This window comes from Oryza glaberrima, chromosome 10, assembly GCF_000147395.1.
Source record: "Oryza glaberrima chromosome 10, OglaRS2, whole genome shotgun sequence".
Lineage (NCBI taxonomy): Eukaryota > Viridiplantae > Streptophyta > Magnoliopsida > Poales > Poaceae > Oryza > Oryza glaberrima.
This window is the reverse complement of record NC_068335.1, coordinates 18077292-18095954: the sequence shown is the minus strand read 5'-3', so window position 1 is coordinate 18095954 and position 18663 is coordinate 18077292. Positions and strand designations below refer to the sequence as shown.

Below are 18663 nucleotides of genomic sequence, written 5' to 3'. Positions count from 1 at the left end.
CTTGTACGGCATGCACTTCTCTAGTTCTTTTATCAAAGGAACATCGCACGCGTCTGGATTCTGAATTTCTGATGGTGGTTGAGTGATAAGTACGCGAATCAGATATCTGATGATGATTGATCGATGAGTAAACAAAGTGAGCAACAGACAGAAAAGGGGTGTTCCCTGTAAGTCAAAACGTGTGTAGTTGAAGCTTCTCACTCGCATCCAAATCGAACCAAAGATTTCATCTAGATTATCATCAGTAGTTGCTGTTACTTTTCCCCCCTTTTCCTTTTGCGTGTAGGGCAGATGATTGACAAGATATAGGCTGTAATTAGATGATTGGTTAAGAGTCTTATGGATTGATGGTGTAGCCAATTTTATCCAGTCATGCTATTACACGGCAGTTAATTAGTAGTAACTTTTTCATTACACCCTTTATGGACTCTTTAACTGAACTGCGTCCTATGCAATTCAGCCTGCAATTGGATTTGATTAATTAGTGGTATCTTCTTGCTCCTTTGGAAGAGTAGCATTATGATGTTTGAGTACGTTTCTTGCCATCTCTCTGACTAAAGCCACATAATGATCTACAACTGGTTGATGCTGGTGACAACTGCGAGCAACCACGGACTGAGACAGTGCTCAACTGCTGAATAAACAAACAAGTCAGGCAGGGATTACTAAAGCTTAAGCGCGGGCAGATGTCAACGATATCTCAGTGCAATACTGCAATGGATTTTCTTTGCTTTCCGTTGGGATCACATAGAAAGAAATTGCCTGGGGACCTACAACGGTTTGGTAGTCGGCAGACAAAATGGCACAAATAATCGATCCGGTTTCAGTGTTGGACGAGAGATTCTAAGATATAACACAAATTAATACTCCATCCGTCTAAAAATAATAATTTTTGAGAGCGAGTCTAGACAATCCTCTATTCAGAAAAAGTTGTTTTTATTTCAGTTTTGCTATATATTTGTTGATAAATTTTCTGCTAAAATTTTAACAAATATAACTTCAGTGTAATCATAGTATAATTACATCGTACCTTGTATGAAACTACAATACAACTTACATATAACTTTTGGAATGCGCGCTGCGATTTTTTTTCTTCTCCACTTACACAAATCTTGAAGTAAATCTAATGGTTACAAAATTAGTTATATACCACCTCCATTGTAGTTATATGTAAGTTATAATATAATTACATTATAATTAAATTATATTTATATTTGATTTTTTTAAAAAAAATTTATCGAGAAATGTATAGATGGTCTTTTTTTTTTTACAACAGAGGGCGTAATCCACAGACAAACAGAGCTCAATAATTTCAGCCGAATTTAACATGGGCTAGGCCCAAATAAATTACTATAGTATTTACAGCCCAATGGCCCAATATGCATATCACAACGGCCCATGATCACACAAGGAGATATAGATAGAAGAAAGAAATTCGGTTCAGCACATGGCAAACATGCATGTACGATCGATGAATCGAACATGGTCGAACACTCGTCGTCGCCATGGCTGGAAGCAAGGCATACACGTTCACTATCACTCATCGGTATCAGACCAGGTAATGTGCTCCATCCCGACGTTCTTGTCGAGGCCGAGGGCGTCCCACACCGCCGGCGACGCGTCCACGATGTTGTTGCCGCACGGCGCCTCGTAGTTGTGCTCGCCGTCGCAGCCGTGCACGGAGTCGCACTCGTCCACCACCTTCGCCACCACCGACCTCCCGCCGCCGCCGCTCGCCGTGATCCTCACCCGGTGCCCGCACCGCGCCGTGCCGGCGAACCACCCCGTCGACAGCGCCACCACCAGCTCGCCGTCGGAGTGGTACGCGTTGTCGCACTCCGACGGCCCGCCGCCGTCCTTCCCCTTCTCGAAGCTGTTCAGCGTCAGCACGGCGCCGGTGGCCGCCGTCACCGGCGGCGAGCACCGGTACTGCGGGTACGCCTTGCCGTCCTCGCAGCAGTCCGGGTCGTTGCTCTTCTCGCAGTTGCCGGACTTCCCCGGGAGGTAGCCGCTGGGACGGCACGCGCCGCCGGCGCCGGGGCGGAGGGAGGAGGCGAGGTGGGTGGTGGAGAGCGCGGCCAGGAGGAAGATCATCGCCATGGCGGCCATTGCTCTGGCACTCGCCATCTTAGCTAGTTGAGCTACCTTGTTGGATTCAGTTTTCTTGATGAATTTGTGCTTTGATTTGGTTGATGGAATGGGATTAGAGATGCATATGAGGTTATATAGCTTTATTGTTTGCATTAGTTAATTAATCAACCTGGATCAATTGGTTTTCTGCCACGGCAATCCGTTGCTTTGTGTGTTCAGATGTAGCTACACGTTCACGGACTCGCATTATCCCTGGACGAACTGGCGTGCCGTGTCAAACAGTTAGCTAAGTCGATTTTTTTTTTTTGAGCTGCTCAGGTGATGGATGAATATATGGGACTTGGAAACAATTATTTGGGCGTTCGGCCCTTCGTCTAATACATGACATTTATCAACACGGCATCAATCAGGACTAGGGAAATAGCTCCGTCGTATTTGTTTTCATATTTTTCTTAATCGGGATGAAAACCCTGCATTCGAAAACAAAAATGAATAGCATCAAATAAATATATAGAGCGAATACGAAACGGAATGTAAATGATAACGAATGTTTCCCGAATATAATTAAAGCCTCTCAAATTGAGCTTCCTAAATCAACGAAAAGATATGACTATATTTTTTTTTTGAAATAATAGGTCAATATTTCTAAATTTCATATCATCGATTTCCGTACATGGTTTTACATCTGTCTGTGATAATCGATTTTCATAACGTTCTAAGAGGTGGATAATTTACCAGAGTTGATCACATGGAGGAATAATGCCATGTATAGCTGTGAATCCACTGATGCATAGCAGTTCCCTCACCGATCTTCAAGATGTGAATAGGAAAATAAATTACTTGTTACTATAAAGTAAGAAAAAAAAGTGGTGCAACATCTTTTTTGGATACATATATAGATTTTTCATCGAAATATGATTGTGTGAGATCTTGTTGTAAAATTTATTTGTACGAATATAACAGTGTAATCAAATTATAGATTGAATAAACAATTAATCTAGAAAAAAATCGTCTAAACCTTTGTAATTAGTTAGTTTTGCATGAAAGAGCAACTATGGAAGAGGATATAATTTCACCAGAGGAAGAAATCGTCCAATCTAGACCTCGAAGACAAAATCTAATGGACAGGGAGTATGTGACTCGCAAAACTAGTGATTTCTTTTTGATATTGAACATTGGTGTGAAATGCACTAAGGCCCTATTATGGGAGAATCAACAAGACCATTCGCACTATAGGCCCTTGTGCTCACCATCCACCTGTGAAAATCAATTTTTCCAGACGAACCATTTAAGAGGTCCGCCTGCAAAAATACCTTTATTTTCGCAGGCGGAGTGGTCCGCCTGAAAAAAAAAATGATTTTGTAGACGGAATCTTATATGGTCCGCCTATAAAAATCATGCCTCCAAAAAAAAAATCTAGTCATCATTATCCTCTCCTCTCCACTACTCATTTCCCTCCCCTTCCCTCGTCTCTCTCTCTCTCACACACACACTTAGCAAAAAAAATCCTCCGTCGGCTCCCTCATCCCGAGCTCTGCCATTGGCTCCCTCCTTGAAGACGAGGACGACCACGACGCCGCCTCCGCGCGCCGACGGCTCCCCTCGACCACGACGACAACGACCTTCGTGACTCCATGAAGCTGCGGATCCACCGGCTCCCCTCCTCCCCGCCTCCGTCGCTGGCTCCCTCCTCGACGACGACAACGACCTTCACGATGCCGCGAAGCTACGGATCCATCGGCTCCCCTCCTTCCCGCCTTCGCCGCTGACTCCCCTTCTCGCCGTCGGCTCCGTCCTCTCCTCCTCCACCGCTGGCTCCCCTCCTCGTCGTTGGCTCCCTCCTCCCCGCCTCCGCCGCCGGCTCCTTTCTTGCCACCGGCTTCCTCCTCGACGACGATGACGACCGCGACACCGCCTCTGCCGCCGGCTCCCTCCTCGCCGTCGGCTCCCTCCTCCCTCCTCCCCACCGATGGTGCCACCACGACGATGACGACGACGACGACGACAACGCCTGCCGCCACCACGACGCGACGATGGCACCAACGCTTGTGGGGACGGCAGCGAACGGAGGAGGAGAGCCGTCGTCAGCCGGAGGGAGTGGCCGGCGGCGGCGGTGGTGCGTCTTTTTTTTATTTGCTGAAATGTGCTTTGCAGGCGGGTGAATCTACCGCCTGCGAAGATGTCATCCACCTGCAAAAATTGATTTCCACACTAAGACCCGCCTGTGATAATCATCTATTTTCACAGTCGTTTGCTTACAGGCGGAACGCCAGTCCACGTGAAAAGATGGATTTGGCCAGCCTGCAAAAACCTTTATAGTAGTGACTCAATCTAAACCGTTTGTTAAAAAAAAGTACAGTCACTAACTAACGTGATTGTATTTTATCTCGTGTTAGTTTTGCACACGTCATCGGTGAGGCCGCCGCACGTGAAGAGATCTCATATTCAATCCACAGGAGACCGGATAAAAGTGATCGCCAATGTGTGTGTGTCAACTGTCTAGCATACGTCTCCACACGAATAGGCAACCAATGGCGTGAAGACACGTGGCACCATTCCATTTGAACCATTCATGTTTGTGAAAACAAATTAATGATGATGATAGAGACGGTGACCATACCAACGAAGTAACAATATGGTGTTCGCATACCAACAAAGTATGAGCATCAGAGCAAGAGATGACACCAAGAAGTAACAATATGATGTTCGCATAGCAACGAAGCAGTACCAATCGGTCCCATATACTCCCTCCCTCCGTATTATGACGCCGTTGACTTTATAACCAACGTTTGACCACTCGTCTTATTCAAAATTTTTATACAAATACAAAAATACTTATGTCATGCTTAAAGAACATTTGATGATAAATCAAGTCACAATAAAATAAATTATAATTACATAAATTTTTTGAATAAGACGAAAGGTCAAACGTTTATCAAAAAGTCAACGGCGTTATACATTTATAGAGGGAGTATATAGGGTTAGCACGAGCTACCATGCATATTCAATATTCCAGTAAGCACAAACATCACCTTTATACGTGAGGAGCTTGTTGTAGAGAGTGATGCTAGTTTTCCTCTTAATTTTATCATATCTTAATTCGTCCAATTAAAATCTATTTAGACCATTAGAGACTTCGAGCATCAAAGATTGCTGAACGGTATCTTAAGAGCAAAGTGACATGGTCCACACAAAGCGGAAGCCACCTCAGTTAACATTATATACGTGTGTAATAAAGATTAATTAATCTGAATAGATTCTTTGTAAGGAAGTTAGAAGTGTAATCCTCGCAACTTATCAAAGGTGAGCAATGCAATTTTTAGCAGCTTTAGCTGTTCCCACTTTTGCAAAGCTAGTACCATATGCACACAAATCTTTAAGTGCAAAAACCGTGTATATACTAACTAACAAATGTCACCGAAATTTTTAGAAAAAAGGTCTCTACTTCAAATCCGTTATATTATAACGTCAACGGCGCTGACAAGGCCCTCTAGACATACCTGCTCCCGCACCACACCATCTTCTTTCCTGGTAATAACGAGGTTTTTGGCTCCGCTCTGCCATCTTCCTTACCTTCGAGGCTTCGACGGCCTGTGCTATCTAACCTAAATCTTAATTTTTTTTAGAGATATGGCCAACCCGAATCTTAAAAAAAATATTCTCTTTCATAGATTATTCCTGCTCACATATACTCAAGCCAAACGCACTCTAAAATATAAGTTTGATACAATCCAACCAATTAAGATCTCCTACAGTACTGCATGTGCAGTAGTGCTTACTAACGTGTGAGCTCGAGAGGCTATGGGGCCCACATGTCAGTGAGCAGTACTGCACAAATGACCTGCATCCCAATCCAACCTATCTTATCTTTTCAATTAAATACATGCTAGGTGTGTGCGCCAACTGTCTAGCATGTGTTTCCACGAGAGGTAGGCAACCAGGTGTGAAGACATGTGGCACCATTGCATTATTTGAGCCATACGTGTCTTTGTGACCAAATATAATGATGACAATAGACCCATCAGAGATCGAGCCAAATAATTGGATTCCTACTAAAATGACACCAAGCAGTAACAAACAAGACATGGATTTGGAAGCAGGATGTATCTTTTATTCGTGAGGAGAGCTGCTTGTTGGTGTGTGGCACTAGCCGTTCTCGATCGTCGACTGGCTCTCGATCGGTTCGTCCAATCCTTTGCCAAAATGACAAGTAGCGGATTATAGTCCTCGCAACTTATTAAAGTAATTTTTTAATAGGCCTAGTTGTTTCTAGTTATGTTAAAGAACCATGGAACGAATCGTATGTACGTAAGTTAATTTCTGGTTCACATATTTCATGCGCGTCAAATAATAAAATGTCACCGAAAATTCTAGAAAAAAAATGTATATGTACTTTTAACGATACTACACTTATGTTTAAAGTCCTATCTTTAAACTTATTACATTTTAGTTGTAAAAAAGATAAAATTATGATATTTTTAAGAGTATAAACTATCAGAATTTTTATTTTTTATGGCTAAAATATGAATATGAGACCTTACATGTACACAGATATAGTACCATTAGAATTTAGAACTACATGTACTTTTTTTTCTTGAATTTTTTGATGACGTTTGCTAGTTGGTGTGTATAGAGTGTTTACCGAAAACTTGTGTATATAGAGTATATTTCTACATAAATAGAGCTAGATAAATAGTACAAGGGATAACAGAAGTAAATGAACAAGAGAAAAGTCAAGTTCACTGTCTAAGCTCTCTGGTAAAGACATCGACGATCTCTAGCATTGCTCTTTATGTCCTCTTATTGTGCAACTTGTCAACGTAACAAACCCATTCTATGTGAAATTGAACTCCTAAATAATTATCTATAAGTGAGACACTTGATCTTGATCTTGATGTTTTTAGGGTGCCTCCTCTCTTCATCATCAATCATCGTACGGCTGAATGCTCAGAATACTCACCATGCAATAGAGCCAGAGGAATATATTCCGATATACTCTCTCCGTCCCATATTAGCTAGAGGGCGTAATTCTTTTTCTCCTATACCAAGGCATGGGCGCGGGCAACTGCTTCTTCTGGTTTTTGCCCCAATGAGCAGCTACAAAAGTAAACTATTAGCTAGCTATAAATATATTTTAAAGAGAAAAATATGAAAGAGAAGAGCAGCGGGCTACAGATATGTAGCCAGTTGTAGCACAGACTCCAAGACACAATGTGTGTATGTATGACAGGTGAAATCAGATATTAATAGTGTAATGAGTAACTATTGTATGAATTGGATATAGATGATTTAGAGTTAGTAGTTGGCTATACTATTAAACTTGCTCTTAATTAATCTCGCATGCATAATTAATTCTGTGACTCCACGCGCATGCAAGCCGAGTCATCCTTTCCTTCGGTTGAATATGCATTCACTGTTCCAGTATCAAAGCGTCACAAGCATGCATGTGAACCGGCTGAGAAGGGCACTGATGGGAATATTAGACCACAAAGCACATAGAGCCTTGTGTTATGGGGACAAAGCCAAAAAATTTTCACGCCCTCTAAGGCCTCGTTCGGTTCGGGTGTAAAAGGCTGGGATACCAGCCTTTTCCCCGGCCCCTTTGGGGAAACCCACCACGAGGGGATAGAATCCTTGGGTTGTCAAAAAATGCATTCGGCTTAGCCCGGAAAGGTGGATTTCCCGGCCCAATACCCCACAAACCCTAGGGATATTGGTCCACCACCCTAACCCGTGGAAACTCACCACACCGCTGCCTCTTCTCGACTGGAGCGGCGCCCGCGTCGCCGCTGCTCGTCCGAACGCGCGCCGCGGTGGGCCACGCCCGCGCCACCGCTGCTCATCCCGTCGCGTGCCGGCGGTGGGCCGCGCATCTGCTCGCGCCAGCGCCTGCCGTCACTTCGGCCTCCTCCTCTCGCCGGAAACGACGCCGCCTCTCGTCAGATCTGTCGGAGTTCAACATCGGTGTGGCCTTCTCCGTTCGGTCTCCACCATCCAGGACCTCGTCCCCAACAAGAACCTCCAGGACCTCGTCGTCATCTTCTACCAGCTTGTCTAGGTATGCCAAATTCCATCCTTCTCCTGAATTGATTGGTTTGGTGGTTGGGAAGGTGAAATCTTGGGCTAGATCTGATCGATTATGTTGCAGATAATTAATCTTGGGCTAGGTAATCTTGTGCTAAGTTTACTTGTGAAATCTCTAGGCATAATCTGTGCAGCTCTGTATAAGTTGTGGCTCTGTGTATTAATTCCTGATGCTCGTGTGGATAAAGCTTGAGCATCTCTGTTGATCCATGATATACTCTTAATTTTTGCCCTAACAAACTTGATACGGTTTGTGTATTAATTAGAATTCTTCATGATCCTGTGAAGCACCCAAACTTGCTTTGTCAATTCCTGGAATTAAAATGGGTAATTTACTATGGGAGATGACATTAACAAATTCTAGATGTCTGACATAATGTTCATTCGAAGGAAAATATTTTCTTCCTTTCCTTTTATTGATCAAGATATATTGAAAGGAGAGTAATCAGGTTTTGTCCCTTTATTTCCGAACAGATGTTTTTGTGGTTCATTGCTATGGATTTCTGAAAGAACATGCATCTGTTCATTTATTATATTTTTGTTGAAGGTTACACTTCAACGTAGTAACTGACAATATGCTGCATTTTTCTTTCATTCTCTGGATATATAGTTAATCAGGTCAATATACACATATAAATTAGAGAAAAATCTTTATTTAGCCTTGCAGAATGGAAATTAACACTCACATTACCACATGGAATTAATTCATTCTCTGAATCAACGGAATTGCACTATATAGTCCTTCAAATGTAAAATAGAAGAAAGCTCTGCTGTTTATCAAAGATATGCTCTGCTGTTTATCTTTTTTATGCTTTGTAATCTAATCTACAGAAGTATAGAATAGCCATTACTACCTTTGACATTAACTGCAACCTTCTGTTATCTATTAATTTTTTGTAGTTTGGTGCTTAGAAGATTCTTTTTTTTTTGTTAACATTTGTTTGCTTGATATCACACTTTTATGTGCTTAGAAGTCATCTCACACATGTCAACAGTTCCTGGAATTAAAATGGATTCAAGGGCTAAACGTCGGAAGCGGGAGGAAGAGGATGATGATATGATTCTTTTCCTTTTCCCTGCTGTGCATCTTTTGGATAGTGGTGGTGGGGGGAGAGAGAAAACACCTAGGCATACATCAACCTAGACTGGTGCAGAAAAAGTGACAGAGGTACTTGAAGGGCATGTCATGAATTGCCTTGTGGCGTACCGTATGGAACTGGAGGTCTTCAAAAGTATTGCAGAATTTCTAAGAAGGAAGAACTTGGTCCGTGACACTAGGGGAGTTAGAGTGGAGGAAAAGCTTGCTATGTTCATGTATATGCTATCCCATAATGCGAGCTACCAAGATATGCAATATGAATTCAAGCATAGTGGGGCGACAATCCACCTACATATTAGGGCATTTTTCGATATAGTCCCTACTCTCACCCATAGATTCATTAAGCCGCCTCTTGCAAACCAAACTCATCCAAAGATCACATCAAATCCTCGCTTCTACCCATACTTCAAGGTGCAATACTAACTTGGCATTCATGTATAATAAAATATTTTATTTCTAAAATTAAATCTTCTTATGTGTTTATATTATTCTTGCAGAATTGCTTAGGAGCAATTGATGGTACTCATGTTCCTATCACTATAAACCCTGAGATGGCAGCTCCATATAGGAATAGAAAGAGCACACTAAGCCAAAATGTGATGTTAGCATGTGATTTTGACTTAAACTTCACATTCATTTCTTGTGGTTGGGAGGGATCTGCCACGGATGCCCGGGTGCTTAGGTCTGCTCAACTAAATGGTTTTCGCATACCGATGGGCAAGTTTTACCTTGTTGATGGTGGATATGCCAACACGCCTTCATTCCTCGCACCTTACCGTGGCGTTCGATACCATCTTAAGGAGTTTGGTCGTGATCACCGGCGCCCATCAAACTACAAATAATTGTTCAATCAAAGCCATGCATTATTGCGTAATCACATAGAAAGGGCTATTGGAGTTTTGAAGAAGTGCTTCCTGATCTTAAAAGTAGGCACACTACACCCTATTGAAAACCAAGTTAGGATACCAGCAGCTGCTACCGTATTTCACAACCTGATTAGGAGGTACAATGGGAATGAGGGGTGGTTGGATCTTGATCATCAGCCACATGATCCACACCATATATCACCTGAAGATTTTGTTGATGTTCCAGCGGGAGATGATGAGTATGGCAATGATGTCAACTCACTGAATAATCAAACTCATCAAGGAAATGTTATTAGGGACAATATTGCAATGGCGATGTGGAATGATTATGTTCATGATCATCCTAATCTAGCATGATATGTAATGAAATGTGATGTAATAAATGACTTGTGTGTTTTCATGATAAGTTCCCGCACATTTGTTTTTCAAAAGGACAAATTCAAGATAAAGAAAAGGAGCTTAAGAGAGATTACAGGTGCTTAAAAGATGCAAGAACACAAAGTGGGGCATCTTGGGACAAAAAACTCGGGATGATTATTGCTGATGATCCTGCAGTTTGGGATAATATTATTCATGTAAGTTTCTTGAACTATTGAATTCCGTGCAATTGTTGAATTGTCTCTCCTCATATATATCTTGTTATGTTCTGTCATGTTCCTTTACTTTCTATATTCTCCTTTTGCCTCATAATTAACTCAGTTTCTTTTTCATCTCTAAAAGTTAACAGTCTTTCCCTCGAGCTAAGAAGTTCCGCAACAAACCATTTCCAATCTTTGAAGCTTTAGAACTATATGATGGTAATTTACTAATTCTCAGATCTATCCATAAACCATTCGAACTATTTTTCACTTAGTTATCGGCATGCATTTCTTTTCTTGAATAGGTCAAACTGCCGAGGGCCTCTTGAACTTTACATCCCTTCAGCCAACAAATACACTAGATCAGTCAAGAAACACAGAAGATGATATTGTTACACAAGTAGGTGCTGATGATTTGCTGATGGAGAACAATCAAGATGACCTGAACAATGATGATCCAATCACAGCAAGTGAACAATCAAAAGTTGAAGTGTCAAATCAGTTAAATCAAAAAAGACAAACTGTCAGTACATCAAGGAAACCTCCTGAGGATAAAAGAGAGAAGAACCCAAAAAGACATAAGCAAAATGGGAATGTGGCTGATGCAATGGAGAAATACATAGAGCTGCGACATAAACAAGCTGAGGAGGAAATGGTACGGGAAAAAGAGGCTACAAAGCAAGTTGATGAATTTTCAATCAAGAAATGTATCGATGTCTTGAGCACAATGAATGAACTATCCCCTGAGGAAAATGCCCGGGCATTTAGTGTTTTTAAGGATGCTCAGAACAGAGAAATCTTTATCAGTGCTAATCCAACCGCTAGAATTTTGTGGCTGAAACTTCAGATGGTGAGTAACATTTCTGATTATGATATTTTATTTTCATTAGTGTCATCTTAGCATGCTGTCTTACTTGGTTGACATTTCTGATCCCCTACTTACCTGGTTTTCTTGTATTGGTAGGGTTGATTTACATGAGATTGGGTGCTTTTGTGAGGTATGTTCTGCCTAAAGTTTCATTTATGTTGATATACATGAATAGCATGATGATAGTGATCAGCCTTTTTTCATTTCTCCTGTAGTCCTGTTGAGCTTGACATTGTTGTCATCAGTCCAACTTCTCTGTACTTTTTTTTATGCTTTACTGTCGGCATTAAGCTACCATAGTCCTGCTATGTCATATCTTTGTAAAATAAACTTATCTGTGAGCCAACATTGTTCTCCTCCTAATGTGCTGTCATTTTCTGGATGCTGTTCTACATTGGAAGTTTTCTGTTGTTGTGATCACCTGTAAAAACTTATCAGAGGCTTGTTTCTGGATGCTGCAACAGCTGTTCTTTGGCTGCCGTGTCTTTCTTTTTTTTTAATCTTTTCTTGGGGTCACAATGCTCATCATTTTCTCCTCCCAGGTCATGGAGCTAATATTATTAGGTGAAGATCAAATGGTGTCAAAGATAGGACAACAGTGCATGCAGTTACCATCTTCATTTCTTAAATTTGTGGACAAATCAGATTTTGGAACCTGGGAACCTAGTTTGTGGTTGTACTCAGTGTTCTAGGTGTTAATGTCACTTGCTAATCACTAGAATTTAAATGCGTGGGGTACATTGGCAACTACTATATATGCTTGTAATATTGTTTGGAGGGCACAGATTGACTTACCACATGCGAATGTCAACTGCTACATTGAATAGCAGTGTTAACTATCGTTTTAAAAGCTTGTCAGTATTTTCATTTTCTTTATTTAATGAACTATTTTCTTAATTTTGGTTTTCTTCTATACATGCCATTGTAGAAATTAGTTATCAGCTCTCTTTTTTTTGAAATTTCGTATTATTTTGTGTGATTTTGTAGTTTGATTCTATTCGTAAGTTGAGATGTGCTATCTATGCTCAGTTTTTATTCAAAGAGATGTGTTTGCCCTGCTTTCCCTGCTTTTCCCCTGTTTTCCCCATCCGAATAGCATGGGGGTTTAACACCCAACGTGGAAGTGGATTGGGTGGTGGGAGGGGATCCACCCAATCCTGGACTGGTGGTGTTTCCCCCAGGGAAATCCCTCCCCACGTGCCGAACGAGGCCTAATATGCGACGGAGGGAGTAAGGAATTTTAGATGGATGTGACACATTCTAATACAATGAATCTGGACAGACATTTTTATTTTTTTCCAGATTTATTGTATTAGGATGTGTCATATTTACCTAAATCTTTTATATTATAGGACAGAGAGAGTAATTAAGTTGACTGATCTTCTCTTTTATATCACTCTCAAAGTCTCAATCTCGACGTAAAAATACATTTTGTTCGTTCTTTTGTCACTCTCGAAATCTCAATCATGCATCGCTTTCAGAGTATTGCAGCACTAATTTGGCCAAAAAGCAAAACTCAATCCATTTATCACTACTACAAAAGTAATTTTTCTGTACGAGAGCCCATAATTTTTACAAACAGACCATAACTAGTGCCGTCTGCAAAAATCGAGGGCCATTTTTCCATACGGCTCCTTAAGTGGCTCGTATGGAAAAATCGATATTTTCCCATATGGGCCTTTTAATACGGCCGTATGAAAAATGAGCTCATTTTTGCATTCGTCTCACTTAAGTGCCCATATGAAAAAATCGATTTTTTCATGCGGCTCACTTAAGCGCCCGCATGCGAAAATAAAATTTGAAAATTTTGAAAATTTGAAACTAGTGTATCTCACTCATACGAACTCCAAATTGGATGATTATTTTTCCTAAATGTTTCTAAAATCATGCTCTATCATGTTATTGTGTTTTTACTACTATTGTTTTGGTCATTTTTTCTTGTGACTTTGTTTTATCAATTAAAAATTTGAATTTCAAATCTTTGAATAATATTTTAAAGCAGTAAATGACTTCAACTGAAAAAGTCATCAACAACAAAGTTGTATAACTCATCAAGATTTATAACTTCTATTTTGATCATTTCTTCATCCGACAAAGCGATAGTAACATTTTCATAAAATTTACATATCTCTCTTATAGTTTATAAAACTACAAGAGAGATATGTACATTTTGTGAACAATGTTACAAATTATTTTGTCGGATGAAGCAATGACTCAAATAAAAGTTATAGATTTTGATGAGTTATACCACTTTGTTATTGATGACTTTTTCAGTTGAATTCATTTAGTACTAGTAAATATTGTTTGAAATTGTCATAATTTGAAATTCAAATTCAAACTATTCAAACAAAGTCATATAGAAAAATGACCAAAACAAAATTTGTAGATCTTGATAAGTCATAAAACTTTATTGTTGACAAATTTTCCATTTGAAATCATTTACTACCCTGAAAAATTATTTGAATTTCTTATATTTTAAAATACAAGTTTTATATAGTTCAATAAAACTCGGATGGAGAAATGACCAAAATAAAATTGGTAGATCTCAATGAGTTCTACAACTTTTTTTTACAACTTTTTCACACAAGTTCATTTATATATATATAATTTGATTCGAAGTTTTAATATTTTAAAATTAATTTTTTCCCACCACCTCCTTTCAAATTTTTTCATCTCCTCTTCTCTCTCTCTCCTCCTATCGGATATTTTAACTCCCCATCCTTATCCTTTTCTCAGCCTCTCCTTTTCCTAACTCTTTCCTCCTCTCCTCTCTCTCTCTCTCAACGCACCGAGCATGCAACAGCGGCGGCGCGGCGCGGCACCGGCGGCGGCCTCCCTTCCCCAATCTCCCATCCGCCGCGGCAGCGCGTGGCGGGCTTTGCAAAGCGGCGGCGGCCTTCCCCGACCTCCATGCGCGGCGCTCTCTTCCTCGACGGCAGCGGGCACGGCGACGACGACGACGACGGCGGCGGGCGGCGGGTCTAGACGGCAGGCACGCTGTGGGCTCGGCACCGGCGGCGGTGGCCTCCCTTCCTCGACGGCGCGGCGCATCCCCCCTCCTCAACACCGCAGCGGCGGGGGTGGCTCGGCCGCCTTGGGCGGCGCTGCCCGACGCCGATTCGGTGCCGCCGCCGACGGATCCGGCGACGGCGTGCGGCGGGGGCGACGGATCCAACGGCGGCGTGCGGCGGGGCGACGGATCTGGCGGCGGGCTAGGGTTTGGGGGTTTTTTGGATTTTATTTTTTTTGTTTGCCGAATTTATTTTTGCATGCGGCCGGTATAAGCGACCGCATGCGAAAATAGGATCTTCGCATGCGGTTGCGCCGGCTGCATGTAAAAAAGAGCGATTTTTGCAAACCTTCTCCCCCATGCGGTTGGGGCAACCGCATGCAAAGATCCTCTTCGTCCGCATTTAAAGAGCCTTTCTGTCACATGAGAATCTACTATTAATTCCTAGACCCAGTTGGCATGTGTTGAGCCACATTAATCATATTAACTGCTTCCATGCTTAATCATATTATAAACATAAATTTATTGTGTATGCTAACCGTTCTAAATTAATTATACCTTTATATGCATCGAACATTTTATTGTCTCCCTTTTAATTCTATATGTTGTTTTTAAGTGTGTTTTAGAAGGATTTCTAAAATCCCGCCGCAAGCTCTGGAGTATCTCCACTACCATTATAAGACTCCATGCTTGTATGCAACACACACCTGCATTCTTTGCTTTTGGTCTTTATTATAGCCGTCTGTTTCGTCTTGTCTGATGCTTAGATAGGTCATACATATATAGATATGCATGCGAAAAACCACGTAGGCTAGTGATTGTAGTGACCTGAGTAGCACCTAAAAATTCTGAGTTTAAATCTTCATAGAAACTAATTTTAGATTAGATTATTTGAGGGGCTAAGTACATAGTTAAAAGGTTGCATATCGCATATACTAGAAATGGAGTTAACAGTATAATCCACTCCCATTCATGTGACAAACAGAAATACAGATGTGGGTATATCAATGTATCATGCGTACTACCGTGGTACTATTTTTTTATTGTGTGATTTTATGGTCATTAAATTCATAGAGGTATTCTTTTCTTATAATTTGGTACATCTTGATACATCAGGTATAGATCATAATGTACTAAATATTACAATAAAATTTTAGTACTACTTATATCCTTTAAAGACTATATTAGTTGGTGTTGTCAGACGTCACACACGTTTATGTGGGAAATCAATAGCCGTACTCAAATGTTGTTATTATTTCAAAAATAGGATATGCGTTTTGTCTCCGTAGTCTAGAAGATGAAACTGAGCTACGAGGGTGGGTAAACATGAGCGAAGGGCGTAAAATAGCCATGATCAGGATGTCGTTCATAATGTAGTTGTGGTTTGTGTAGTCGAACTTTAGCTAGGAGTTGATAATGAGGGACCCGCACATGAAACAAAAGAAGCATGAGAGGCAATCTGGCAATGTGGCTGTGAGCTAGCGAGGATGATGACTCTTATCAATATACAGACAATAATTAAGAACGATAACTCTAACTAAGGTAATATGGATGGAACTGTTTGAGAATAAGTATTCTTAGCAGATATATGGTATTACCCATGATCCAATTGAAATGAACTTACATAATACTGTTACGGATATTGTATAAACGGTGTTAGAGCGACTAAACCAAATAGGTCTCTAAGACGGTCAAAGGCTCACAACTTGAGGCGGAGAGATCTAGAGAGGAGGGAGGCGAGCAGTGGCTTGGCCTCCCCTTATGTCTTTGATTTTTACACTATACTAGAAAAGATGTCCGTGCATTGTAACGGGTAGAGCCAATTTAAAAAATTGATACCGTGTTTGAATCAGTTTTAATTTTATGTTTCTGTCAAATGTTTTTCTTTTTTCTTATGCCAGAGTGTCCCTCTTATCCGAGACGCGGATGAATTAATTGGGCCCGCTCCTTTTCACACACTCCTTGCCACACGCAGCGATCGGGCCTTTACGCACCGTGCTACATTGAGTGGGTGACAGAGCTGTGGCGCGGGCTACATCTGTAGTCGTCAGATCAAGGAAACACGGAGATGGAAGAAACATATATATCACAGCAATAGCTAGCTAGCGTGATGCGCGTATCTCCCCTCCCATACAAATAGAACACGTTTGTTACGTAAACGGGATCGGAAGAAAATCAACCAACAGAAAGTGGTAATGTAATTTTTTGCTAATTGAAACAAATAGCTGCGGTGTCAATTGGACAAACCTAGATGTATGATCACTATGCATGTGGAGCATATGGACAAAATAGGAAAAAAAAAAGAGAAAGATCACTGATCGGGCCCAAAGGAATGACCCGCTAGGCGTGACGGTACCTAATAACAAAACATGAATTTGGAATCGGAATTGAACGACGATGTACCAAACAAATAGAAAAAAAAAAGCAAAGGATTAAAATCGATTCAAACACGAATGACATACTAAAATTCTAGCGAAAACATTTCAAAGTTTATAATTTAAGATTTATCAAATATAAGCAAATAAACTATTTATATATTTGATGTTATCTTCCTGGCAACCCACACTGGACACAGGCACCCGGCTGGGGTTTGGGAACAGGGACACGGCATTGTACACGTCACGCGCCGGCACGCGCTGGGAAGATCGATCAGAGTGACGCGTAGGCGGACTCGATCGGGCAGTATTCATTTTTAAAATGTGTTCGGAAAGAAAGACACTCGACGCGAGCAATTGAATCGGATTAGTAAGTGACGTACGAAATTGACAAAAACATCTTTAATTTTTATAATAGTAGAGATATAGCTTTAGCAAATTTTAAAAGAACTACTCTCTCAGTTTTAGATTATAACTTCCAACTTTAACAAATTTTTTAGGCAAATATTGTAGGGTTAATTGGATCCATGCCATTGTAAAATTACCAGTTTTGAGATATGCCATTACTATTTGCGAAATTAGAACCATGCCACTATATTTTAACATGTGTTTGAGATGTGCCACTATGCCACTACGGTTCTGTTTGGAGGAGCTTCTTCCAGCTGCAGCTTTTTCCAAAAGCTGCTTCTGCTAGAAGTTGTCCAAATAGTCCACAGCTTCTAAGAATCTATAGTTACAGATTCTGAAAAATGAACTAAGAAGCCATAAGCTGAAGAAGCTAGGTTTTAGAGCTTTTCCAGATTCTCCTTAATCTGAAAAATTAAGGAGGTGGTGGCATGTATGGGCCGTAGTTGCTAGCGCTGTTGCATGCGTATAGGGTGGGTGGCTGAAGCGCAGGCGACGACGATGCGCCGTGGCCAAGGAATTCGGTCCGATGGCTGGCACTTCACGCGCGCATCGCCATGACACTGTGCTGGCCACTGGAGCTCGAGCAGCAGCAACAACTACGGTGGAGCTCCGGATCCACTCCCTCCGCGGAGCTTATCGCCATTGACGACCATCCCTGGTCTTATGGCAACTACCGATGCATGCCAGAGGTGAGAGGAGAGAAAGAAAGGGGAATGAAGGAGAGGATGGAGGAAGAAGACGAGGATAGTTTGGTCCGAAAACTTGGAATTTGTATTAAAAGGAATGAGATCCTCTGACTTAGATGTTTTCACGTCAGAGGTGTACAGTACTCTGACGTGAGTTATTTTCAGCTGTCCGATCTGTAATGAGCGAATGAGATTGAGTGCTACAGTAATCTACAGTAACATCTAAACAGTAACCGTGAACAGTAGCGCGTGACTCGGGTTACTGTTCGTCTCTGACGTTGGAGCACTAAGTCAGAGGAGCCGGTTCCGCATTGAAAGAATATGTAGTGGCACATCTCAAACACATGTTAAATTATAGTGGCATGGTTCCAATTTTGTGAATAGTAATGGTATATGTCAAAACAGGTAAATTTATAATGGCATGCATCCAATTAACTCAATATTGTAATATATACAACGCCAAATTAGTTTTATTATTAAATCAATAATTAAATATAGTTTCATAATATATTTATCTTGTGTTGAAAATATTATTATTTTTTTTACAAACTTGATTAAACTTGAAACAGTTTGATTTTGACTGAAGTCAAAACGACTT

The 18663-nt window shown here is 41.0% G+C and overlaps 1 protein-coding gene across 1 annotated transcript; it reads right to left on the bottom strand.

Annotated features, from left to right (window-relative positions):
• Positions 1–1317: 1317 nt before the first annotated feature.
• LOC127752690 (putative ripening-related protein 5) lies at positions 1318–2274 on the bottom strand. The gene has a single exon (XM_052278093.1). The coding sequence runs from the start codon at positions 2242–2244 to the stop codon at positions 1537–1539; it is 708 nt and encodes a 235-aa protein (XP_052134053.1). The 5' UTR covers positions 2245–2274; the 3' UTR covers positions 1318–1536.
• Between the last annotated feature and the right edge of the window lie 16389 nt (positions 2275–18663).